The following is a 27,360-nucleotide window of genomic DNA, read 5'->3' as shown; positions in this document are numbered from 1 at the left end:
ACCTGGGCAGGAATCTGGAAGCAGCATATTCAGAACCATGTGGGTACTCACCTGTGTGCAGAGCATGTGGCTTGAGAAGAGGACTCAGAGGAGGTCCCTGTTCTGGGAAGTCTCATTCCTTGTCCCCGTAGGCTCTGGATGTCTGGCCATGTGTTCCTGAGGGAGGCAGAGGGATGCTGATGGAAAGGGGGAGGAAGGAGGAGATTCTCCTCTAACTCACATGGCTGGATAACATCCCTGGGTCCTGACAGAAGAGGCAGCTAGCTTTGCATTTGGTGTATTATTATTAAATAACATATTTTGAGTGCTTACTATATACCAGGCACTCATCAAATATTTTTCATGCTAGAGCATTTAATGCTCACAACTCTTTTCTGATGGGAAGTGACTATTCTTATTTTAGGGGAAAAATGTACCTTGCCCAAGAACACATAGCTAGAGCTAGTAATGAACAGAGACCAAGTTTGAATTAGGTCTCTCCGGCCATGGTCCCTGTGTCTGCCTTCTGCGCTATGCTGAGTGACTCATGGTGGGGAGAGAGAGGGGGTTGGTGTTGAATGACTTTGCCACCTGTGAAGTATTTAGCACCATACGTGCCACATGGGAAACCTTCAAAAAATGTCTAATCTGTCCTTTGTTGGTCGGCTGTCTTCTGTAAATCTGTTGAAAATGGTTCTGGGGCCAGTGGCCTTTGTGACAGGACTCACTACATGCAAATACTTGAGGTACTTACTTTGTCTGTGTTTAGTGATAGGGATGCTTTCTAAGTGTCATGTCGTCAGATGAGTGTCCTTGAAGTCAGGTTTTAACAGTCGCATGTAAAAGCAAGACTTTTCCGCTGAAATTGAGGTGGTGATGATTACAAAATAAATTGACTAGAGTATTTCACAAATAGAAGAAAAATGAGTGTTCCAAGTGTATCATGGTAACACAGGATGAATTGTTTGCTCTTTTTAAGTAGATTCTGCTATTGTTACCATCTCAGTGCATGTTCATGCCTGATATTTAGGTTATAATTTCAAGGTATATCTGATACACATACAGGATTTTTTACTTTCAAGTTTGTAAAGGTCTGTGTTTACCTATTTTTACAAAGGGAAAAATTTTAGGGGTTTTGGTTCAATTGAAGGTAGGCTGGTAGGTTAAAGCAGTACATAAATAAATTTAACTTTGCCACGTGTCTCTCCCAGAGCAGATGTGTCTTGTTCTTCTAAGAATTGAATAAACTGGGTATAAAATTTCCATATTGAGGAGACAGTAGCTCTGCTTCCCCTTTCAACTTATAACATTTTTCCTACTTGAATTTAAACCTAACTTCAAAATTAACCATGTCTTTAATTGTGATGACTAAAACCCCTTTCCCCAGTGCGCGCGCGCGCACACACACACACACACACACACACACACACACACAAAATCTTACTAAGTCATAGAATTTAATCCATGAAGTACAGCTAAGGAACTGAAATTTGCCAAAGTTAAGTAACTTGATCAAACTACTCTGCCAGTCACTAGCTGTGACTTCGTTTAAAAAGGGAGTAACAGTGGCAGATACCTTATAGAGTTGACAAGAAGATGAAATGAGCTAATTACTTTCTACAAAATACTAACAGCAGTCTCTGGCTCATACCTAGTTCTCAACAAATATGAGATACTGTTATCCACATCTAGGAAGCAGCAGAGTTGATTTCTGTCAGATTCACTCATTCAGTAAACATTTGTTGGGTACCTGCTTTGTGCTGTATTCTAGGGAGATAGTTTTTGTTAAGAACCACCATGACTTATTACCTCCAGTTTAATTTCCAGAAAAATACTTTCCCTCTTTGTAAACTGGAAAATAATGTGACCGAAGGTATGATGATTCATGGTCCACCAGCATTTTTTTAAAGCCTTCAGAATGAGTATCATGGGCAAGTATTGTTTAGACCAACAATGTAGATAGTATAGTCATCTTTCCTGTTGACCTCAAGGTGGCACAGACTTTGTGCCGGAGCATACAGCAAGGGAGTGGTGCCCCTGGTCCAGCTGCTTGCCTTTAAGGAAACTGTTGAATCTGTTAACAGCATCGTGCTCCTCAGCTTGTGAAACAAAGTTTTTCTCAATTACTTTTTATAAAATTAAAGATTTTGTTTACATTTAGTAAACAAAGCATTTACCTTTGAAGTGCAAAATAAAATATTTAAGTTGATACTGGTCAAACTTGTTAGAGCCAAATGAGATTGAGAAGAATTAGGCCTTTCTACTAAAGCTGTGTGAAGTAGGGAAGTTGAAATAATATAAAATAGGGAATAAGAGTCATGGGGTTTTGTTTGTTTGTTTTTTTGTTTTTTTGAACAACAACGAAAAAAAACTGACTTTAAATTGATATTTAAAATTTAATATTTAAATTAGTATTTTATCTTCTGAATGGTAATCAGGTTTCTGACAAAACAGGCTTACAGAGCTGGGACTGCCATCTTCCCATTCGATTGACGTTTCTGACTGATACTTCACTAGTGCTATTCATAAGCTACGTTCAACATGAAATGGCAAAGTATGGGCACAAGTAATTGTTCTTTCACAGTTCTCTGGGTTTGAGTCATTGCAGGACAGACCTCTGAACCAAGCACCAACAAGAATAGATGCACAATAGGAAAATAAAACCCGAGAGCTGAAGCAGAAAGCTCTCAGAACTCAAAAGTGTGTTCACATTTAGCTGTGTGACCTTGCGCCATTCACAGTCTTCCAGGTCACTGATTTCTCATATGCATGCAATGAAGTTTCTAAGACCTTTTGCTGAAGTTAGGTCAACTTTGGAGTTTAGCAACCACTGAGAGAAAGATGAGAGACAAAGCACGTTAAGGGGACAGGAATTCGTGATTTATGTAATTATAGTAGCTTTGTTGTCTGTTGGAAACGGCAGTGGTGGATGAGTCAGCCTGGCATGTAGCTATTGGAGATCAGCAATGCTTTTTTGGTTCAAAAGACAGAACCAAAAGGAAACAATACCTTTCTACAGCCCAAGATTAGGTGCCAGTGGTCAGAGTGATGCCAAGTTCTGGAAATGGCAGCCAGGATCTTATACAGACGACAGTATGGAGGGATGGTTGTCATGAACAGGTTTTCCCAGCTGAACCTCCACTTGACCTTTCCCCAGGGAAGGTGCTCATTTGGGACACCCCGGTGGTATAACCACCCAGTAAACAACCCACCCCAAACATGTTGCTTGGGAAGTCACCACCAGTGGCTGAGAGGAGACAGGTGGTATTTCGGACCTCTTTCCTCTGCCTGGTTTGGTTCTCTGAGGAGAGATGGAAAAGGGATGTTCCAGATGAATGCATGTTCTGTACTATGAGCTTCAGCAGCAGGCCCCCTAGTGACTTAGCCTGGATAGCATTAGCTTCTCTAGGGACAGGCAGATTTGAGCCACTTTCCTCTTTCCTGGGCCTTTTTCCCAGACTCCTCCAATAGCCAGAGATGCTGGGAAAGAATTCCCCTTCCTCTCAGGCCTGGACCAGACCTTGCCTGATTTGTTTACTTTATGCTTCCCCACAGTCCAGCTCAGCCTGTCATAGACTGATGTCCCCAGGGCACAATAGGAAGAGGTTGGGTTAGGGGTCAAGATAGGCTCATTCTGAACACCATCTGTGCCACTTCCTGGCTGTGGAGCTTGGGTTAAGTTACTTAGCTCAGGCAGTAAAGGTAGAATTAATCACCATCACACAGGTAGCCTCATTGTGTCCTTAAATATTTACATTTTATCCTTAAGCCATATGAAAATGTCTTTCCTTAGAGGAGAGACAGTGAAGGTGGGGCAAGAAAATAGACATTGAATCCTCCCTTTCCCCACTGCTCAGCCCCTGAGAGTGTATGATAAGAACCCAAGGCCAATTTGACCTCAGATTAGCAAGGATGCCCACCTCCTTACACAAGCCCCAGGACAACAGTTGTCAAACTTTGTAAGCAACAGTCTACTTAAAGACAAATCTCGGGAAACACTGTAATATGTGAAATGAGTAAACATAGGCTTTTGTTTATAAAAATATTATTAAGTTGAAATTCATAGTAAACCTGATAGGACCAGTGAAGCAATTTTGATTAATACAGAAATTTGAAGTTGAGGAAATAGATGACTGATAAGATCTTTTCGTTAGAACTTTCGGATGAGTAATTGCAAATAGTAATTAAAAAAATAATTCTCCTTCCAATCAATGATATGGTCAATTGAAAAGATAGATGGCTTAATATGCTAAAGCCACCCAGAAAATGTCAACTTGCATTTATTTGATCACATGTACAGATGGGAATGAGCTTTTAAATTATTGCATTTTTTAAAAATGTGTATACATTTTAAAAATAAAGAGAATGTTAAAATGTCTGAAACACCTCCATAGAGTTCCAGAGTTTGGCAGAAGCATGCTTGAAACATGCTCGCTTAGATCTTGTGGCACTCAAATCTCAATTTGCTTTCCATTTCCTATTTGGTTGTGGCATGTGTGTGTTGGCTTGTGGAAATTGACAGCGTTTTTAGTACTAAAAGCTATTTGATGTAAGAACTGTTGAAATTTGAATAAGGTCAGGAGTCTGGGAGAGAGTATTGTATCAATGTCATTTTCTCAGTTTTGATATTGCAATGTCTTATATAAGATGTTACCGTTTGGGGAATTTGTCAAAAGATACATGGGACGCTGTACATTTTTGCAATTTACTCTGAGCCTATAATTATTGTAGAATGAAAAGGTTTTTAAAAAGTCACTTGAAAATAATGATTTTAACTGTTAAGAGGCTGTGCAACTCAATTAATAGAGCAGTGTACACACCACACTTATGGAGTGAATTTTTATTTAGCTTACCTTAAAAAGAAAAAACAAACACCTTTTCTTTCCTTGCTACTGAGTTCAATAAACTCCACACTCACTCTGTCAGGACTGTGACACTGTTGAAGCTTTAGAAAAGAAACGCAGCCAGTGGCAGATCAAGGAGAAGTCTTTAAGGAAAGCTGTTTTAGCTGCTGCTTCATTACTTAAGAAGACAGCGGTGCGGAAACCCAAGAATTGAGTCTATAGTCACCTGATAGAGAAAAAGGTGCATGAATGATGCAGCATGTTTTCCTGAAGCGTTTCTATGCTTAAAACATTTAGTAATTCAAGCAAAGCAGTGTCAACGTGCCTTATTATTATGTGTCTTGGTGTCCAAATCAGAGTGCCTGTTGCCCAGTGTGATGAGTATTATTCTACATGAAAAAAGACAAAGAGTTAAAAATCGTTTTAAAAGAGTAAACCTTTGATTCCTTTGCTTGCCTTTGTGTAAAACAAAAATGGGTATGGCAGTAGTGAAATACGGTTCTCTGTTCTCTTGGATTTTTACGACATGCTGTAAATTACTGCCATGTACCTTGATAAGATTGATGGTGCTTTTGCTGTTTATCACTTGGAGAAGTGAAACAGAATTCCCTGAGCCAGATTATCTGTCTTCATTGTAATTGCCGAAACATTTGGGCTCCCTAACCTGAAAGAGAGATTGCCTCATGTGTTTTGACTAAAATGGATTAGTGTAGTTGATCACATCTATCAGACACCTGCCGGTGAACAGGTCTCAAAACAACTTCTTTAGTAAATATTTTAATGTGTGCTAACATAATGCCATTAAAAGAATTTCATTTATTTGGGAACATAAAATATCAAGACCATAATGTTCTTTGCATTAAGCAGGGCTGTAGTTCTGGACCAGTTGTAGAGACTGTCTTGGCTGACCCTTGACAAGGGACTGTGCCCTCAGCTTTATCCGTCTGACCAGCTTTTCTGGCTTCTTCTCCAGGGTTATCAATGCTGGGAAGAGCACACACAATGAAGACCAAGCCAGCTGTGAGGTGCTCACTGTGAAGAAGAAGGCAGGGGCTATGACCTCAACCCCAAACAGGAACTCATCCAAGAGACGGTCCTCCCTTCCCAATGGGGAAGGGCTGCAGCTGAAGGAGAACTCGGTAAGCCCTTCTTGATCCTTGATTTTCAGGTGAGAGGAATGGCACACACTTTGGTCCCACTGGAAAACATCGGGGCTTCACCTAAGTCTGGAATGGAAGTGAGAAAGCAGTGTCCCCAGAGTTAGTGAGGTAGCGGGCCTGTAGTTACGGCATCACACATACCAAGCTGAAGGCGACACATGTATGACCAGCTTGTGGTTAGGTTTTTAACACAAAGTAAATGAAATACCCGCACCATATGTATCTAGCTCTTGTTGTAATAATTTATATATATAATTTGTATATATAATTTATATATATAAATATATAATATGTATATATAAATATATAATTGTATATAAATAATATCTATAATTTATAAATTTATATATTAATATAACATATATAATTTATATATAAATTTATATATTGATATAATATAATATATGTAATTTATATATAAATATAATGTTTGATGGTTTCAGAGGAGCCACTTCTATGTCTTTGTAAGGAAATAGTCCGAAAGCCTCTCATGAGAGATGGAAGTAACTCTGGCTGTTGCTTCAAGCCCTGCCATGACTCTGCTCCTTTCTCCTCCTTGCTTGCCCATGATACTTGTCCATTTGCAGCCCGTGGCTGATGTTCTTCCAAATAAATATCTATTTCAATTGGCCCAAAACTCTTGCAGCCCATGGGGTGGCCTTGCAGACTGAACAATGTTGAAAAACCACAAAATATTTCTCCTGTCTCCAGTTTCTGGAGAATAAAGCAGACATATCCTCAGAAAGCTCTGAAGAAGCTCTCAGCAAAGGACGGGGAGTCATCGACACTCGGTCAGCAGATGATGTGCTTTATAGAGAGATGTTTCCTGGGAAAATCAGGAGACACAGAATGGACTGACCTAAACGTAACTATTCATTCTAATTGTCTTGAGGATATTTTTGTGTAAAAATTTTCATAGGATTCTAAAAGATCTAGGAATCTTTTCTTAGTTTTAGAAATAGTATCTCATTGCAGCTGGGCGTGGTGGCTCACGCCTGTAATCCCAGCACTTTCAGAGGCCGAGGCAGGCGGATCATGAGGTCAGGAGATCGAGACCACCCTGGCTAACACGGTGAAACCCCTTCTCTACTAAAACTACAAAAAATTAGCTGGGCGTGGTGGTGGACGCCTGTAATCCCAGCTACTCTGGAGGCTGAGGCGGAAGAATGGCGTGAATCCGGGAGGCGGAGCTTGCAGTGAGCCGAGATCAGGCCACTGCACTCTGGCCTGGGTGACAGAGTGAGACTTTGTTTCAAAAAAAAATAATAATAGTGTCTCATTGCATCTATGCTCAGGGAATAATAAGTATTGATTTATTTTGTTAGTACTAGTTTAATTTAAAGTTGACTTATGGGGATTTATCAACTGTACGTATTTTCTAGGTTGAAGGAAGGCCTTTTCCAAACCAGAGCTGAGGACCCAGATGGGCAGTATAGAATGGTGATGGTTAAGTGCACAGGCCCTGGAGTGAGATGACTATGCAGTCTACCACTTTAGCTACTTAATTTTGGGATGGTTATTCTTTGAGCCTCAGTTTTGTCTACTCTAAAAAGGAATAACAGGCCGGGTGCGGTGGCTCACGCCTGTAATCCCAGCACTTTGGGAGGCCAAGGCAGGCAGATCACAAGGTCAGGAGATCAAGACCATCCTGGCTAACACGGTGAAACCCCGTCTCTACTAAAAATACAAAAAAATTAGCCAGGCGTGGTGGCTGGCGCGTGTAGTCCCAGCTACTCGGGAAGCTGAGGTGGGAGAATGACGTGAACCTGGGAGGTAGAACTTGCAGTGAGCCGAGATGGCGCCACTGCACTCCAGCCTGAGTGACAGAGCGAGACTCCGTCTCAAAAAAATTAAATAAATAAATAAAATAAAAAGGAATAACAGCAGTAACTACCAAATGGTAGAAGGAGGCTGATTGGAAATGTGAACTCCAGTAGTCCGTGAAAAATGTTGAGCAAGTGTCTTAATAAATCTGTAATAAGCGTCAGTGATTATCCTGAGGTCAGTTCCACTTCAGTTATTCTCTATGACTGAACTTTCTATGTTTCTTCACTTGTGAATTGGAGATTATATAATTCCTTTCATACCTGCTTGACAGGATTGTTTTGAGGATTGTTATTATGGGAAAGGGCTCGGAAAGTGTAAGGTGTTCATGATCATTCAATATGGGCACCAGTGACTTAGTGTTGCTGATATTTTCCCCCTGCCCCTGGGATATAAAGTGATCTCTATAAAAATCAGTCAGTGTTGACATTTGGCCCAAGGCCAGTTGGCGATGGTATTTTTCCTTTTTACTAACTTCCTTCTAGAAATGGAGCCGGGGAGACGTTTTAACTTCTTGTCCTTAAGAACAGTGAAACCAGTGCATAAGCACTTTAGGATAGAGCTGTAACCCTCCCCTGTGGTGGTTCCCAATCTTTGTGGGGTCCGTCCTCCAAGAGCAAGGGGCCAGCAGAGTGGAGACACCCTGGTGCTCCATTTCCTGCTCCGACCGCGGCCCCCTTCACTTCTATCTGCTTTACCTATTAGGCTTCTTACCGAGTTTAAGACGAGTTGGGCTGTTTTTTCTTTTTTAAAATTGTTAAAATTTTTAATTGGTAAAATGTACATAACATAACATTTACCAATTTTAGGCATATAGTTCAGTGGCATTATGTATATTCACATGTTTGTACAACCATCACCATCATCATCTCCAGAACTTTTTCAGGTTCTCAAACTGAAACTCAGTATTCATTAAACACTAACTCTCCATTCTGTCCTCCCTTGGTGCCTACCAGTCTATTTCCTGTCTCTGTGAGTTGACCACTGCAGGTACCTCACATAAGTAGAATCATACAATATTTGTCCTTTTGTGCCTGGCTTATTCCACTTAGCATAGTGTTCTCAAGGTTTTACCCATGTTGTAATGTGAGCCAGAATTTTTTACCTTTCAGCTATTCTGAATAATGCTGTTGTGAACATAGGTGAACAAATATCTCTTTGAGTCCCTGCTTTCAATTCTTTTGGCTATATATCTAGAGGAGGATTTGATGAATCATGTGATAATTCTGTTTAATTTTTTGAGGGACTACCACAGTTTTTCACGGTGGCTGCTCCATTTTACATTCCTACCAACAATGGAGAGGGGTTCCTATTTCTCCATGTCTTCACCAGCACTTGTTTTCTGTTGTTGTTTTTTTTAATTGTAATCATTCTAATGGGTGTGAGGTGATATTTCACTGCGGTTTTGGTTTCCATTTCCCTGATGATTAGTGATGTTGAGCATTTTTTCATTGTGTATTGGCCTTTGTATATGTTCTTCAGAGAAATGTCTATTCAAGTCCTTTGCCCATTTTAAAAATTGGGTTGTCTGTTTTGTTGTTGCTTTTGTTCTGCTTTTTAAAAACTTGAAAACCATTACCTAGTGTGGAAGATAAATCACTGAGCAACTGCTGTGTACTGAGAACTGGATGCTGGAGATTTGGCAGGGAATGAAATAGACAAAATCCCTACTTAGAGGGAGCTTCCATTCATAGCGGGAGACAAAATATAGTGTGCCAGATGATAGACACTATGGAGATACAAAACAAAGTGAGGAACACAGAAAATAGGAAGTCTGAGGGGGCCGGGGTAAAGAAGGCATCACTGAGAAGGTGACATTTGGGCAAAGATCTGAAATTGCAGCTATTTGAAGGAGGAGCATTTATCATTCTGGACAATTGAAAGACCCCAAGGTGGGAGCCGGCCCTATGTTCTCAAGGTTTAGGAAGGAGGTCTGTGTGGTTGGAGCAGAAATATTGTAAAGCCTGGATTTCAGGAAATGTTGTCAGAAAAGTCATAGGAGTGGAGTGAGCCAGTCGGGAAGGACATTGAAGGTCACTGTCAAGACTTTGGCTTCCACTTCTATAATTTACTAGCAGAGGACCCTGGACACACTAGTTGAAAGTGACCAGTGATTTTTCCCATCTAGAAGACATCCCCTTAGTGGTAAAACTCAAATATAGTAGCACTTAGGAAAGGATGGTGAGCGTACAGGGCTTAGGGCAAGAAAACATCTGCAGAGACAAGTAAAGCGGATTGTACCCACCCTTCCTGTTCCTTCACCCAGTGAACATATTGAACCCTGAGTCTGCATGCTGAGATTTGGGATAAGGAGACAAAACACAACATAGTTCCCATCTTCCTAGTGCTAAGCCAAGTGGGGAGAGTCATTGGCAGTGGTATTACAATGGAGTGAGTTTTCAGAGACAGACGAAAAGCCCAGGTTGTAGGAAAGTCTGACTCAGATTGGTCATTGGTCATGAGGATTTGGGGAACAACCAAGGAGAAGGGGATGGGTAAGGTTAGGAAACTCTTCCTTGAGAAATTGACATTTGAACTGGGATCTTGGAAAGTGAATAGGAGTGAAGCAAGCAAACAAGAGAAACGGGGATTTCTTGTAGAAGGAACATGTATAGGCAAAGACAGATTGACATGAGAGCACATGACGTATGTCTTCCAGTGTTTTGGAAAATATGTGGTCTCTTGGAAGGTTGGCAAGACAGGAAGTGTAAGCAGGCATCACAAGGGTCGTCATCATATACCATAATAAGCTGGGATTTTTACCAAATTATTTTAGACAAGGGCAAGACGACTCAAGACAGTGATGGCAGTGGGAAGGCTGACTTGGGAAGGCCAGGAGTTCAAACCTAGAGGCTGGGAGGCTAGTTAGGAGGCTCATGCAGAAATATGGGTGAGAGATGATAACAGCTTAAAATAAGGCACTGATCAGTGCAAGGGACAGGCTCAGAAGAGATTAAGTGAGATATACAGTTGAGGTGATCAGATGACCAACTGCTTGGAACAGGGGGAAGATGAAGATACCAGGCTCAGCCACTAGGTGCTGGTCATTGAAAAGTGGACCACTGGATGATAAGGGGATGGGCAGAGATGATGACCTGAGTTTTGAGTGTACTGATTCTGATTCTACCTTTCCAGGTGAAAATGTTTTGTAGGAAATTAGAAATAAGGGTTTGGAGCTCATGCACAAGCCTAGAGAGGCTTAGATTTAAGGAGTTACAAGATTGAAAATTATAGTTGAAGCCATAGAAGTGGCTTAGGTGACACAGAAGGTATAAAAGTGTGTAATAGAAACATGGTCACGGTGGGGTTCTAGAAGCTCCAAGAAGAGAGGGGTACTATGAAGAGGGAAGGTATCTGGCGTGGGCCATACAGTGATAAGAAAGATAAGGATGGGAAAAGTGGACATATAATGTTATAAGCAAACAGTGGAACAACAGGATAAATAATATCTACAAACAGAGTTGACAGGCATGAAGGCTGGCAAACCGAAGATGCATGGAGTCCCTCTGGAATACATATGGTTAATTTCTGCCTCCTTTCTTGACCTCTTTTGTCCCCTGTAAATTTAGTAAAGTCAAAATATGTGTTTTCAAAAGACTTCTTTCATGTATAATATACCTTCACCTTCCTTGGAGATTAAAGAAAACCTAAAATGTTTAATAAAATAACATGAAATTTGCCATGGAAAACATTATTATAGGGATTTCTTATTTGTTAGAAACATCGGTGATGTACAGAGGATTTCAATAGAAGTATGACTTTATATTTGATGACCTTTTTTATATTGAGTGGCAATATGGTAGCTGGGTAGCAACAAGATGACCTTTTCTTTTTTTGAGATGAAGTGTCACTCTGTCGCCCAGGCTGGAGTGCAGTGGCATAATCCCAGCTCACTGCAACCTTTGCCTCCCAGGTTCAAGCTCTTCTCTTGCCTCAGCCTCCTGAGTAGCTGGGATTACAGGCAAGCACCACCATGCCCAGCTAATTTTTGTATTTTTAGTAGAGACGGGGTTTCGCTATGTTGGCCAGGCTGGTCTTGAACTTCTGACCTCAGGTGATCTGCCCACCTCAGGCTCCTGAAGTGTTGGGAGTACAGACATGAGCCACTGCACCCAGTGAGATGGCCTTTTCTACTACAGATTATTATGAATTGGTGTAAAGATTTTAAGACAACCCTTAGCCATCCCAAATGCCAATTCATAAAGAATTATTTTATCCTGTAATACACATGATCTTTCAGCCTCCCATTTTAAAGCAAACCTTAAAAACTTTTTTTTTTGGTAGAGAAAATAATGTAACTGTTTTCTGCCTCTCTTGGCTTCCATGAGGCATTTACTGAAGCAATGTCATTTCCTGTGTTTGAGCTCTCTCTTTTTTTTTTTTTTTTTTTTTTTTTTTTTAATTTAATTGGTGGTAATTTGGTATTTTATTTTATTTTTTTTAATTATACTTTAAGTTCTAGGGTACATGTGCACAACGTGCAGGTTTGTTACATAGGTATACATGTGCCATGTTGGTGTGCTGCACCCATTAACTCATCATTTTCATTAGGTATTTCTCCTAATGCTATCCCTCCCCCTCCCCCCACCCCATGACAGGCCCCAATGTGTGATGTTCCCCACCCTCTGTCCAAGTGTTCTCATTGTTCAATTCCCACCTATGAGTGAGAACGTGTGGTGTTTGGTTTTCTAGCCTTGTGATAGTTTGCTAAGAATGATGGTTTCCAGCTTCATCCTTGTCCCTACAACGGACATGAACTCATCCTTTTTTATGGCTGCATAGTATTCCATGGTGTATATGTACCACATTTTCTTAATCCAGTCTATCATTGGTGGACATTCAGGTTGGTTCCAAGTTTTTGCTATTGTGAATAGTGCTACAATAAACATACGTGTGCATGTGTCTTTATAGTAGCATGATTTATAATCCTTTGGGTATACCCAGTAATGGGATGGCTGGGTCAAATGGTATTTCTAGTTCTAGATCCTTGAGGAATCGCCACACTCTCTTCCACAATGGTTGAACTAGTTTACACTCCCACCAACAGTGTAAAAGCGTTCCTATTTCTCCACATCCTCTCCAGCACCCTGTTGTTTCCTGACCTTTTTAATCGCCACTCTTAACTGGTGTGAGATAGTATCTCATTGTGGTTTTGATGTGCATTTCTCTGATGATCAGTGATGATGAGCATTTTTTTCATGTGTGTGTTGGCTAAATAAACGTCTTCTTTTAAGAAGTGTCTGTTCATATCCTTTGCCCACTTTTTGATGTTTTGTTTTTTCTTGTCAATTTGCTTCTTTGTAGATTCTGGATATTAGTCCTTTGTCAGATGGGTAGACTGCAAAAATGTTCTCCCATTCTGTAGGTTGCCTGTTCAGTCGGATGGTAGTTTCTTTTGCTGTGCAGAAACTCTTCAGTTTAATTAGATCCCATTTGTCTATTTTGGCTTTTGTTGCCATTGCTTTTGGTATTTTAGTCATGAAGTCCTTGCCCATGCCTATGTCCTGAATGGTATTGCCTAGGTTTTCTTCTAGGCTTTTTATGATTTTAGGTCTAACATTTAAGTCTTTAATCCATCTTGAATTAATTTTTGTATAAGATGTAAGGAAGGGATCCAGTTTCAGCTTTCTACATATGGCCTGCCAGTTTTCCCAGCACCATTTATTACATAGGGAATCCTTTCCCCATGTCTTGTTTTTGTCAGGTTCGTCAAAGCTCAGATGGTTGTAGATGTGTGGTGTTATTTTTGAGGCCTCTGTTCTGTTTCATTGGTCTATCTCTCTGTTTTGATACCAGTACCATGCTGTTTTAGTTACTCTAGCCTTGTAGTGTAGTTTGAAGTCAGGTAGCATGATGCCTCCAGCTTTGTTCTTTTGGCTTAAGATTGTCTTGGCAATGTGGGCTCCTTTTTGGTTCCATATGAACTTTAAAGTAGTTTTTATCAATTCTGTGAAGAAAGTCATTGGAAGCTTGATGGGGATGGCTTTGAATCTATAAATTACTTTGGGCAGCATGGCCATTTTCACAATATTGATTCTTCCTATCCACGAGCATGGAATGTTCTTCCATTTGTTTGTGTCCTCTTTTATTTCATTAAGCAGTGGTTTGTAGTTCTCCTTGAAGAGGTCCTTCACATCCTTTGTAAGTTGTATTCCTAGGTATTTTATTATCTTTGTAGCAATTGTGAATGGGAGTTCACTCATGATTTGGCTCTCTGTTATTGGTATATAGGAATGCTTATATGCTTATGTTTTTTGCACATTGATTTTGTATCCTGAGACTTTGCTGAAGTTGCTTATCAGCTTAAGGATATTTTGGGCTGAGATGGTGAGGTTTTCTAAATATACAATCATGTCATCTGCAAACAGGGACAAACTTCCTCATTTCCTAATTGAATATACTTTATTTCTTTCTCTTGCCTGATTGCCCTGACCAGAACTTCTAACACTATGTTGAATAGGGGTGGTGAGAGAGGGCATCCCTGTCTTGTGCCAGTTTTCAAAGGGAATGCTTCCAGTTTTTGCCCATTCAGTATGATATTGATTATGGGTTTGTCATAAATAGCTCTTATTATTTTGAGATACATTCCATCAATACTTAGTTTATTGAGAGTTTTTAGCATGAAGAGTTGTTGGATTTTGTCAAAGGCCTTTTCTGCATCTATTGAGGTAATCGTGGTTTTTGTCATTGGTTCTGTTTATGTGATGGATTACGTTTATTGATTGCATATGTTGAACCAGCCTTGCATCCCAGGGATGAAGCCAACTTGACCGTGATGGATAAGCTTTTTGATGAGCTGCTGGATTTGGTTTGCCAGTATTTTGTTGAGTATTTTCCCATTGATGTTCATCAGGGATATTGGTCTAAAATTCTCTTTTTTTGTTGTGTCTCTGCCAGGCTTTGGTATCAGGATGATGCTGGCCTCATAGAATGAGTTAGGGAGAGTACCCTCTTTTTCTATTGATTGGAATAGTTTCAGAAGGAATGGTACCAGCTCCTTTTTGTACCTCTGGTAGAATTCAGTTGTGAATCTGTCTGGTCCTGGACTGTTTTTGGTTGGTAGGCTATTAATTATTTCCTCAATTTCGGAGCCTGTTATTGGTCTATTCAGAGAGTCAACTTCTTCCTGGTTTAGTCTTGGGAGGGTGTACGTGTCCAGGAATTTATCCATTTCTTCTAGATTTTCTAGTTTATTTGCATAGAGGTGTTTATAATATTCTCTGATGGTAGTTTGTATTTCTATGGGATTGGTGGTGATATCCCCTTTATCATTTTTTATTGCATCTATTTGATTCTTCTCTCTTTTCTTCTCTATAAGTCTTGCTAGCAGTCTAACAATTCTGTTGATCTTTTCAAAAAACCAGCTCCTGAGTTCATTGATTTTTTGAAGAGTTTTTTCTGTCTCTGTCTCCTTCAGTTTTGTTCTGATCTTAGTTATTTCTTGCCTTCTGCTAGCTTTTGAATTTGTTTGCTCTTGCTTCTCTAGTTCTTTTAATTGTGATGTTAGGATGTCAATTTTAGATCTTTCCTGCTTTCTCTTGTGGGCATTTAGTGCTATAAATTTCCCTCTACACACCACTTTAAATGTGTCCTGGAGATTCTGGTATGTTGTGTCTTTGTTCTCATTGGTGTCAAAGAACATCTTTATTTCTGCCTTCATTTTGTTATTTACCCGATAGTCATTCAAGAGCAGATTATTCAGTTTCCATGTAGTTGTGTGATTTTGAGTGAGTTTCTTAATCCTGAGTTCTAATTTGATTGCACTGTGGTCTGAGAGACAGTTTGTTGTGATTTCTGTTCTTTTACATTTGCTGAGGAGTGCTTTACTTCCAACTATTTTGGAATAAGTGCGATGTGCTGAGAAGAATGTTATGGTCTGTTGATTTGGGGTGCAGAGTTCTGTAGATGTCTATTAGGTCCGCTTAGTGCAGAGCTGAGTTCAAGTCCTGGATATCCTTGTTAACCTTCTGTCTCATTGATCTAATATTGACAATGCGGTGTTAAAGTCTCCCATTATTATTGTGTGGGAGTCTAAGTCTCTTTGTAGGTCCATAAGGACTTGCTTTATGAATCTGGGTGCTCCTGTATTGGGTGCATACATATTTAGGATAGTTAACTCTTCTTGTTGAATTAATCCCTTTACCATTATGTAATGGCCTTCTTTGTCTCTCTTGATCTTTGTGGATTTAAAGTCTGTTTTATCAAAGACTAGGATTGCAACCCTGCTTTTTTTTTCTTTGCATTTACTTGGTAGATCTTCCTCCACCCCTTTATTTTGAGTCTATGTGTGTCTCTGCACGTGAGATGGGTCTCCTGAATACAGCACACTGATGAGTCTTGACTCTATCCAATTTGCCAGTCTGCATCTTTTAATTGGAGCATTTAGCCCATTCACATTCAAGGTTAATATTGTTATGTGTGAATTTGATCCTGTCATTATGATGTTAGCTGGTTATTTTATCCATTAGTTGATGCAGTTTCTTCCTGGCATCAGTGGTCTTTACAATTTGGTATGTTTTTGCAGTGGCTGGTACCAGTTGTTCCTTTCCATGTTTAGTGCTTCCTTCAGGAGCTCTTGTAAGGCAGGCCTGGTGGTGACAAAATCTCTCAGCATTTGCTTGTCTGTAAAGGATTTTATTTCTCCTTCATTTATGAAGCTTAGTTTGTCTGGATATGAAATTCTGGGTTGAAAATTCTTTTATTTAAGAATGTTGAATATTGGCCCTCACTCTCTGCTGGGTTGTAGGGTTTCTACTGAGAGATCTGCTGTTGGTCTGATTGGCTTCCCTTTGTGGGTAGCCTTTCTTTCTGGCTGCCCTTAACATTTTTCCCTTCATTTCAACTTTGGTGAATCTGACAATTATGTGTCTTGGGGTTGCTCTTCTCGAGGAGTATCTTTGTGGTGTTCTCTGTGTTTCCTGAATTTGAATGTTGGCCTGCCTTGCTAGCCTGGGGAACTTCTCCTGGATCTTATCCTGCAGAGTGTTTTCCAACTTGATTCCATTCTCCCCATCACTTTCAGGTACACCAATCAAATGTAGATTTGGTCTTTTCACATAGTCCCATATTTCTTGGAGGCTTTGTTCATTTCTTTTTACTTTGTTTTCTCTAAACTTCGCTTCTCGCTTTATTTCATTAATTTGATCTTCAGTCACTGACACCCTTTCTTCCAGTTGATCGAATTGGCTACTGAAGCTTGTGCATGTGTCACGTAGTTCTTGTGCCATGGTTTTCAGCTCCATCAGGTCATTTAGGGTCTTCTCTACACTGTTTATTCTAGTTAGCCATTCATCTAATCTTTTCTCAAGGTTTTTAGCTTCTTTGAGATGGGTTCAAACATCTTCCTTTATCTCAGAGAAGTTTGTTATTACCGACCTTCTGAAGCCTACTTCTGTCAGCTCATCGAAGTCATTCTCCATCCAATTTTGTTCCGTTGCTGGAGAGGAGCTGCGATCCTTTGAGGTGAAGAGGAGCTCTGGTTTTTAGAATTTTCAGCTTTTCTGCTCTGGTTTCTCCCCATCTTTGTGGTTTTATCTACCTTTGGTCTTTGATGCTAGTGACCTACAGATGGGGTTTTGGTGTGGATGTCCTTTTTGTTGATGTTGATGCTATGCCTTTCTGTTTGTTAGTTTTCCTTCTAAGAGTCAGGTCCCTCAGCTGCAGGTCTGCTGGAGTTTCCTGGAGTTCCACTCCAGACCCTGTTTGCCTGGGTATCACCAGCGGAGGCTGCAGAACAGCAAATATTGCTGCCTGGTCCTTCCTCTGGAAGCTTAGTCCCAGAGGGGCACCCACTTGTATGAAGTGTCAGTCGGCCCCTACTGGGAGATGTCTCCCAGTTATGCTACTTGAGAGTCAGGGACTCACTTGAGGAGGCAGTCTGTCCATTCTCAGAGCTCAAACACTGTGCTGGGAGAACCACTGCTCTCTTCAGAGCTGTCAGACAGGGACGTTTAAGTCTGCAGAAGTTTCTGCTGCCTTTTGTTCAGCTATGCCCTGCCCCTAGAGGTGGGGTCTACAGAGGCAGCAGGCCTCGCAGAGCTGTGGTGGGCTCTGCCCAGTTTCAGCTTCTCCAGCTGCTTTGTTTACCTACACAAGCCTCAGCAATGGTGGACCCCCCTTCCCCTGCTAGGCTGCTGCCTCACTGGTGGATCTCAGACTGCTGTACTAGCAGTGAGCAAGGCTCTGTGGGCGTGGGACCCGCTGAGCCAGGTGCAGGATATAATCTCCTGGTGTGCCATTTGTTAAAGCCATTGGAAAAGTGTGGTATTTGGGCAGAAGTGTCCTGATTTTCCAGGTACAGTCTGTCATGGCTTCCCTTGGCTAGGAAAGAGAATTCCCTGACCCCTTACACTTCCCGGGTGAGGTGATGCCCTGCCCTGCTTCTGCTCGCCCTCTGCGGGCTGCACCCACTGCCCAACCAGTCCTAATGAGACGAAGCAGGTACCTCCAGTTCAAAATGCAGAAATCACGGTCTTCTGCGTCAATCACGCTGGGAGTTGCAGATTGGAGCTGTTTCCATTAGGCCATCTTGGAACGGACTCGTGTTTGAGCTCTTGACAGTGGCACCTGACTTACAAGAAAGAAAATACAAATTAATTTCAGGTTCCATCTGGATCAGGAGCTAAAGAAGCAATGTCTGAAAGAAGTAAAACAACAACAACAACAAACAAAAGGCATGCAAATTTAAATGTTTTAAGGTGTTCTGCACTGTAGTAGTTTAGCCTGAAGAAATGCAAGGGGATGTGGTTGAATTTTTCTAGTCTCCATCTCCAACACTCTCTAATAGATCTAGGTTTTGTTTTGTTTTGTTTTGTTAAGAGTTTAGTGATATAACTTATAATACAGAAACAATAAGCAGTTCTCCTTTGGGGTTAAGAAAGCAACATTTTGGCTGGGCACAGTGGCTCACGCCTGTAATCCCAGCACTTTGGGAAGCCAAGGCAGGCTGATTGCCTGAGTTCAGGAGTTCGCGACTAGCCTGGGCAACACAGTGAAACCCTGTCTCTTCTGAAATACAGAAAATTAGCTGGGCTTGGCAGCATGCGCCTGTATTCCCAGCTTCTTGGGAGGCTGGGGCAGGAGAATGGCGTGAACCCGGGAGGCAGATCTTGCAGTGAGCCGAGATCACGCCAGTGCACTCCAGCCTGGGGGACCAAGCAAGACTCTGTCCCAAAAAAAGAAAAAAAAGAAAGCAACATTTTGAGATATTTGATTAAGCGGGTATGTAGCGTAGTAGAGATGGGTGTTCTCAGTGACAAATGAAGGTAGAACTTTTCTTGTGCCTGGATCATTTTTGGGTAGCTTAATGTGAAGAGCTGTAAGCCCACAGTCTGGCAGATAGCAAAGCAACTGCAAGCCTCTTAACGTGCCTATACCTCTGGGTACTGATTTGGGAATATAGGATGGGTGGCCAGGAAAGAAGCATGTCTACAATTCTAGCACTTCCAAAAGACACTTTCATGAGACTGTCTCTTAGGAAAGCTGCTGTAAGCTTGTTGAGGACAACACCTTATTCCCAACGGCCTCCTGATTCCCACAGAAGGCTTTTAAATTAACCAGCTCAAGATTTGTGGACATGAATCACCATTGCTAGGTTTTCTTTCCTTTGACTTGGAAGGTTATAAAGAGTCTTTATTTATCACACTGATTGCCATCCTCAGGTGAAAACACAGCTTTTCCAAGAGATTTTGCTTTTTAGTTTCCAAATATTTAGTCATTCCAGGAATGAGATAAGAGGAGGACGGTACCAGGTGACTTCTCTGTGGAAGGAGAAAGAGATCACTGTGAAAGGCATGTCATAACCTAGCATTAAGATAAGAAGTGCATGTACTTACATAAGATGCGTAGGTGGGAAATATTTAGGGTATTGTGGCCATAACCAGGGCATTTTTTTGCCCACATCTGACTCCCTATTTGGGACAGATTGTTTTTGACTTGAGACTAGACTTCTGAACACATGCATTCCAAGTCTACTTCCTTAGGAGCACCCTTGTGTTGTTTAATTTAGCCAAAACACATCAAAGTGTGCGGTTTCAGAATCTGCTAGTTCAGTGTCTAATTACAATAACAGGAGATGGCTGTGTCAGCATCTCAGCCAAGACCATCAGCAGGGGAGAGGAAAGCTGATTATCTTTCTCAGCAGAGGACGGGGCAGCACTGTGGGAACTCCAGGCAAATAGAATCAAAATGGGGCAGGGAGAGGCACAAGGAACATGAGAAAGGGACTATTTCAACTTTCTGAACGGAGGTTTTGCCATTCTTTTTATCTGTTTTTGTAAGAAGTACTCTTTCACCCCCAAAACATGAAATGAAGATTGCTTCTGGTTCTACAACAGCGGCCCTTTGGGCAGTTGGCTCCCTGCAATGATGTCAGCTATAAAAATATAATAGGAGCAGCCTTTTATTCATCTCATTTTATTATGCTAACATTTTGTTCCTTGTTCTGCTCATATGAAGAAAATAAGAATTTTCTTTTCTTCTTAGATTTTTTTTTTTTTTTCTTTGAGACAAGGTCTCCCTCTGTTGCCCAGGCTGGAGTGCAGTGGTGTGATCTTGGCTCACTGCAAGCTCTGCCTCCTGGGTTCATGCCATTCTCCTGCCTCAGCCTCCTGGGTAGCTGGGACTACAGGTGCCCGCCACCACACCCAGCTAATTTTTTGTATTTTTAGTAGAGACGGGGTTTCACCATGTTAGCCAGGATGGTCTGGATCTCCTGACTTTGTGATCCGCCCACCGTGGCCTCCCAAAGTGCTGGGATTATAAGCATGAACCACTGCACCTGGCCCGTTTTTTTTTTTTTTTGGTCAGTAATGCAGTGGTTTCTTTCAAAACTCTTTTGGTTCTAGGGAAATAGAACTCTTGCCAGTGATTAAGATGGATGATTTTATACCCAGGAATTGAGGAGACTGATGTCAGCTAGAGTCCCTTTAAAGATCCCTTCTTGGTGGGTGTTGGATGACTCTGAAGACCAGGTTTGACCAAGATGTACATGGTAGCTGAGAACACGACATGGTTTTACTATAGTTTCCCACTGTGGCAAAATGTAAGGTGCAAGGAAAATAAATCATGTTGAGATGGAAATTTCTTCTTGCTTCACTTATAATCTGACTTCCCACAGCTTTAAGTGGGAAGAACATTGTCAGGGGCAATAAACTTTATTTTCTTCTTTCATTTCTTCTAAAAAAAAAAAAAAAACATAAATAATACTCAGCACTCATGTACCAGACACTGATTTTAGTGCCTTGCCAGTATTGATTCATTTAACCTCATATAGGCTGAGTATCCCTTATCCAAAATGCCTGAAACCAGAAGTGTTTTGGATTTCAGATTTTTTCAGATTTTGGACTATTTGCATATACATAATAAGATATCTTGGGAATGAGACCTAAGTTTAAACACAAAATTCATTCGTGTTTTGTATGCACCTTATACACATAACCTGAAGGTAGTTTTCTTTTCCCTGGGGTTGCTAAATAAACGAGATGTAGTGTGCCTGTGCTTCTACCATGACCCACTGAGATCAGGTATAGAATTCTCCACTTGTGATGTCATGTCCGTGCTCAAAAGTTTTGCATTTCAGAGCATTTTCCAGACTTTTGGATTAGGAGTGCCCAAACTGTAATATGTGCATAAATATGTATTATTATTGCCTTTTTTTGACTGGTGAGGAAGCTGAGGCACAGAGCTAGAAAGTGTAGATGTTGGTTGAACCCAAGCAGTCTGGCGTCAGCATCTAGACTTACACCATGCTGCCTCTGTATCCATTAGCAGTTGAGACATGGAGCAGGAAAATCTCTTTGGGAAAGTCAGACATCAAGGAAGAATAATTCCTAGTGTTGATATGTATAATTTCAATACAATTTGATACTAAATATTTTCTCATTTCCATTATGGTTTCTCTTTTGATATGGGAGTTAGTTAGCAGTGTCCCCTGTCAACTCAGAAACTGTAATAGCTCTTACTCAGGTGAAAAATGGAGCTAAAATGAAATTATCATCTTCTCTTTATAGTCCATTTTCTTGCTAAATTATAGAAAGACCATCATTTGCATAAACCATGGGAAGCAAAAAAAAGCCTTCTGATTGGATAAGCATGAATACATGAGTTTGAATCCTGTCTCTCCCCCTTACTAGTTGTGTTATCTTGTACAAGTCAGTTGGCTTCTCCATACCTCAATTTTCCCATCTGTAGATTGGTGATAATAGGTGCTATTTCATAGGCTTATTAGAGCAAAATGAGTTAAAATATGAAAAGTGCTTAGAATAGTGCATGGGGTAAGTGCTTAATAAATATTATCTATTGTTGTTGTTGTTTCTAATAGTGGATTGGCAACTGCACTTCAGTATTATTTCACAGTACTTACGTTTTTTCCATAAACTAATTTAGGGAGAAGTTGTTGATGTGTAACTAATAGTTTAAGAATATTCCCGAGTTGATTCTAGAATAAGTCACAATGCAGTTTAGCAAAAACTGTTACAAACTTTGTACTTCCTTTTATAAATTAATATTTTAAGACAGGTCTAAATTGCCATTTAAAAACAAAAGCCAAACTTACTAAACCTATCCTGCACCTTACTGTCTCATTATGTTGGAGGAATTCAACCAAAGAAACCTACAATTCATATTGTCATATGCTGAGAAGGAAGCAGCATATTCATTAAGGTATATGAAATTAAGGGATTTTTTTTCCTCCACTGCAGAGCAGAGTATCTGAACAATTTAGTCAAAAAAAGAGGTATGGTAAAAAGTGAACTACACTGTAGGGTCATGGCTCCATGTGGACAGCAATAGAACGTGGGCCCTAGGAAGGGCTTTCATGAAGTCACTCAAATGTTCTCTCATCTCTACCTCCTCATTGGCTTATTCTTCTCCCTTTCACTGTGGTACTGTGAGGATCAAATGAAAAACCGGACATTGAAAGCCCCGTGGATGGAATGCCTATAGCAGGTACTCTGGACTGTGCATTATCATCTTCCCTGTGATTCCTGGAAAGCTGGCCAGAAACTTTATGGAAATCAAACCATATAATCACATATATAGTGGGGAAACAGGAGAATATGGTAACTTTGTTTCCCCAAGGGGAAGTGATCAGTCCCTTTTCTTTGGCAGTGGGAGAGAAGGGTTGGAAAGTGCATTCTGTACTCATATAGGACATTTTGTAAAAATCAACCATGAGATGTCACTCAAAGTGGGATTTCTACATCTACGATAGGCCTTTCGTACTGTTGATATGGCCCCTCTACCAGTTGTGTAAACACCTGAATAGTTAGGGTAGCAAAGGGAAGAATAATATTAAATAAGACAAGGACCTGTGAATGCTACTAGGAGGATACCACTTTTTCCCTTCGGACAACTATTTCTAAATTAACCGTCTCCAAATCATAAGTTAAAAACAATTTTTTTGGCAGGGTGTGGTGACTCATGCCTGTAATTTCAAAGCGTTGGGAGATCAAGGCAGGAGGGTCGCTTGAAGCCAGGAGTTTGAGACCCAGCCTGGGCAACATAGCAAGACCCTCTCCACAAAAGATTTAAAAATTAGCCAGATGTGGTGGCACATGCCTGTAGTCCTAGCTTCTTGGGGGGAGCAAGGTGAGAGGATAGCTTGAGGCCAGGAGTTCAAGACTAGCCTGAGCAAAATAGGGAGACCTCATCTCTACAAAAATAAAAATAAAAAATAAATTAGCCTAGTGTGGTGGTACACCCATCATCCCAGCTACTCAGGAGGCTGAGGTGGGAGGATGGCTTGAAAACAGGAGATTGAGGCTGCAGTGAACTATGATCATGCCACTGAACTCCAGCTTGGGTGACAGAGCAAGACCTTGTCTCTTAAAAAAAAAAAGGCACCCTAAAGTGTTTGTTCATTTATTGATCATTTATTGGTATATAACCTACTACTGTATATCTGTAAAGTATATAATTATTTTAAAATTATTAAGATACATTAAACATTTTTTAAATGTTTTAATAATTGAAGGGCAGTAAAGATGAAAAGGCAATGTTTTAAAATAACAGCTAACAGTGATACAGTGATACAGTGTTAATTGTATGCCAGGCATTGATTTAAGTGTTTTTCATACAGTAACTCATTTACTGTCTTGCTGAGAGCAAAGACTTCGTGCTATCATTAGCTATATATCAAGGCAAAATCCATCATTAACAATAGCGAGTATAATTCCATATTTCACCCATCCCCTTGAGCGTTTCAGAGTGTTTTGGCTAGATATGATGATGACGATTGTCAGATATGACTGGATTGTCATTCCTGGGAATATCAAGTGCCAGCTCTGACATGTTCTTACTTGCTCATGTTTTCTATCTGTAGTTTCTTTGCAGACATTTTTTTAACCTGTTGTCCACTATGTGAGGAATAATTTTAGTTTAAAATTTAGTAGTATAATCACCACTTAGGAGCACAGGTCCCCTGCAATGGGTTGACATGTACCAAAACTAACAGGCGTGGAAGAGCACCAGCATCCCATGCACGCGGAGGATTGACTTACCTGCCACACGAGGGCGCCAGTGTCATCCCGAATGAAAACTAGGGAAGCATTTCTAACGAGTCTCTTGCACGCCGACTGTTTTTCAATTCCGCCTCACAGTCATGTGCTTCGTGTGGAGAGCACTAGTCTCAGGGGAAGAGGAATGAAGAGGTTTGCAAATCTCCAGAGCTCTGTGCAGTGAGTAAAGGAAGGCAAAACCGTCGTTTCCTTAAGCTGGAACAAATACCTCAAAGCCCACTCCTTGGCTTTGTGTATTTCCTCCCCTACATCTGGGTATTTCTGTTGGTCTCCACAGGAAACGTCTGAGGTTATGTCTGGAACCTCTCCTTCTTAGTTGGCACTCCATAAGAGGGGGTGGGTACCTCACAACCACCCAGATGGCTAACGCTGGCTGTTTTAGTCTATGGATTCCCCGGAGTTCAGGTGCATGTGATGTGGCTCTTGTTGGAGTAGAGCTAAAATTTAAGCTGGTCATTCTTGACATCCTTGGTTGGCCCTGCAATCAGTATACCTGAAGATGAATGGACACCACCTGCTTGTTTCTGAAATGACTTCAGCTCCCTGTTTAATAGATAGATTTCTGTTTGGAACAATCTTATATTTGGTGAAAGGCCCAAGGAGTCTTTTCCAGTTAGAACTCATTAAGTTCTGGCATACTAGATTTTTTGAAAAATGGGAAAAGGAAAATAAAATCATTAAAAAGCAGTTTCCTTTGCAAGAAGAGGATGTAATAGCCTACTGTGTAGAAAGCCTAAAAGAGAAACAGAATTTTTAAGCTCGCAATTATTCACCTTCTGGAATCTTCCTTCATCAGGCTGCAGATGTATTCCTGAACAGAGGTAGGTAGGCATTTGTGTGTTATAAATTGCGTGTAAGACTGATTCTTTGTAAATGAAATAATTTAGAGTTCAATTTTGAGGAAAACTGCCTCAAAGTTACTGTTTTGTGAGTCAGAAGTGATTTCTGCCAAATTGAATTATATGGTAAGTCAGGAAGGGGCTTGATACTGTTTTACTTCAAGTGGAGTACACATTTAACTCATGTTTATCTGGAGCAAAAATAAAGTTAAACATTTGTTAAAATGAATATGAGTAATTTTAAAGTGTATTATGTCAAGAGCTAGGTTACTCTAATTATGAAGGGTCTGATTTGCATCCTGTGCTGGTGCCCCATCAAAATTTTCTGAAGTTTCCAGAAGAGTAATGCAGAGCCATTGCCAAAACATTTTAGCAATCAGACACGTATGCAATTACTAGTAAGCAATAACCAAATTAAAATAACGCAAGCAACACTAAAGTGCAAAGGCCACAGAGTAACAGAAGCCAAGGAGATTAATTACACAAAGTTTTGTGCCACTGGGAAGATGGAAAGATCCCTTAACTTGGAGTCTGAAGAACTAGGTTCAAATCCTATCTCTGCCACATACCAGTAGAGTTACTGAAACTATCTGTACCCCAGTTTCACTGTTGGCAAAATGGAGTGACACCCATTTTATTGTGATGTTGGGGGGATTAAACATAGGTGCTTGATAGATTTGTATTAGTTTATTCTCATGCTGCTAATAAAGACATACCAGAGGTTGGGTAATTTATGAAGAAAAGAGATTTAATTGACTCACAGTTCAGCATGGCTGGGGAGGCCTCAGGAAACTTACAATCATGGTGGAAGGGGAAGCAAACACATCCTTCTTCACATGGTTGCAGAAAGGAGAAGTGCAGAGCAAAGGGGAAGGAAAGCCCCTTATAAAACCATGAGATCTTGTGAGAATTCACTATCACGAGAACAGCATGGAAGTGACCTCCCCCATGATTCAATTACCTCCAACAGGGTCCCTCCCATGACATGTGGGGATTATGAGATCTACAGTTCAAGATGAGATTTGGGTGGAGACACAGCCAAACCGTATCAGATGTCCTTCGAACTAAGACTTCCTTTAGGGGAAATAAGAAAGGTGAACAGAAGCAACAGGAGTTGCACAGTAGAGCGAGATGAGTACCCCATTTGGCAGAATTGGAAGTCAGGAGCTCAAATGTGCAGCCTGGTCTCTCCACCTACTCAGTGTCCCCTCAGGCTATTTAATAGTATAAGTAATTACTATTACTTCTAGTGTTTTTGCTACTCCTATGTGCTGAACACAGTGCTATATGTTTTATTATTTTTAAAATATACAGTACAATTAACTTTTTCCTTTTGGTATACAGTTTTGTGAATTTTAACATATGCATAGATATATATCATCACTGCTGCAACCAGGATTCAGAGCAGTTTCATCATGACAGAGAACTCCTTCTTGCTATCCCTTCATAGCCATACCCCTTCCTGTGTGCCCCCCATACCCCATGGTTAGCTGCACATTTAATACATGTTATCCATTCACGTGATACCATGCACTTTGTTTTTCTAACACTCATCGCACTTGTAATTACCTGATCATATTCTAGATTGTTAGTTCAAGAGCTTGGGAACCATGACATTTTCATTCTCTGCTGTATCCCTAGTGCCCAGCATGGAGCCTGGCACATAGGAAAGGAGGCTCCAAGACATGTGTCATTACACGAAGCATTCCTACTGTTCATACCACCATTTTGCCCTGTCCTTTATCTTCTTAGGAAATGGAGTTGAGAGAAGTTAAGTAAGTTCCCCCAGGTCACATAGTAGTAAATTTCAGAACCCAGATTTGTCTTGATCTAAAGCCTGTGGCCTTTCTATGTTAAGACATATGGTAGATAGAATATGTTTGTTTTAACTCATTTGAAAATATGTAAGTAAATACCCGGCATTTTAAATAACTAAAATTGCCCTTGGACTGTTAAATAATGTAAATGCTTAAACCTTGTTTATTTACCATATAAACACAAAATCTTATACTCAGAGTTAATACCAAACTGAGGAGATGTTCCCCCTTTGCCAATAGTATGAGGGGTAGATGTGCCCTAGCTCAGAAGAGATTGGATTGAGAGAGAGAGGGAGAGAGTTTCATATTGGTTATGTAGGACCATGAGGCTCAGCAATCAAGTACAGCCAGAGATGGCAATGTCTCTTTGCTTTCCTTGG

General features: G+C 40.6%; 1 protein-coding gene and 1 long non-coding RNA gene across 2 annotated transcripts in view; one reads left to right on the top strand and one right to left on the bottom strand.

Annotated features, from left to right (window-relative positions):
* Positions 1-27,360, top strand: part of PPM1H (protein phosphatase, Mg2+/Mn2+ dependent 1H) — a 288,477-nt gene that overhangs the window by 94,882 nt on the left and 166,235 nt on the right. Inside the window, exon 2 of the mRNA XM_023225107.1 lies at positions 5,797-5,962. Within this exon, the coding sequence (XP_023080875.1) occupies positions 5,797-5,962 (166 nt within the window). The remainder of the gene's footprint in view (positions 1-5,796; positions 5,963-27,360) is intronic.
* LOC111551246 lies at positions 5,732-26,007 on the bottom strand. Its single transcript, XR_002734301.2, has 4 exons — positions 25,961-26,007; positions 24,307-24,476; positions 18,252-18,377; positions 5,732-6,049 (listed from the first exon to the last, which is right to left on the bottom strand). It is a non-coding gene; the product is annotated as an uncharacterized LOC111551246 (long non-coding RNA).

This window comes from Piliocolobus tephrosceles, chromosome 10, assembly GCF_002776525.5.
Source record: "Piliocolobus tephrosceles isolate RC106 chromosome 10, ASM277652v3, whole genome shotgun sequence".
In the NCBI taxonomy this organism is placed as follows: Eukaryota; Metazoa; Chordata; class Mammalia; order Primates; family Cercopithecidae; genus Piliocolobus; species Piliocolobus tephrosceles.
Note: the sequence above shows the minus strand (reverse complement) of the source record. Positions and strands in the feature narration are given on the sequence as shown.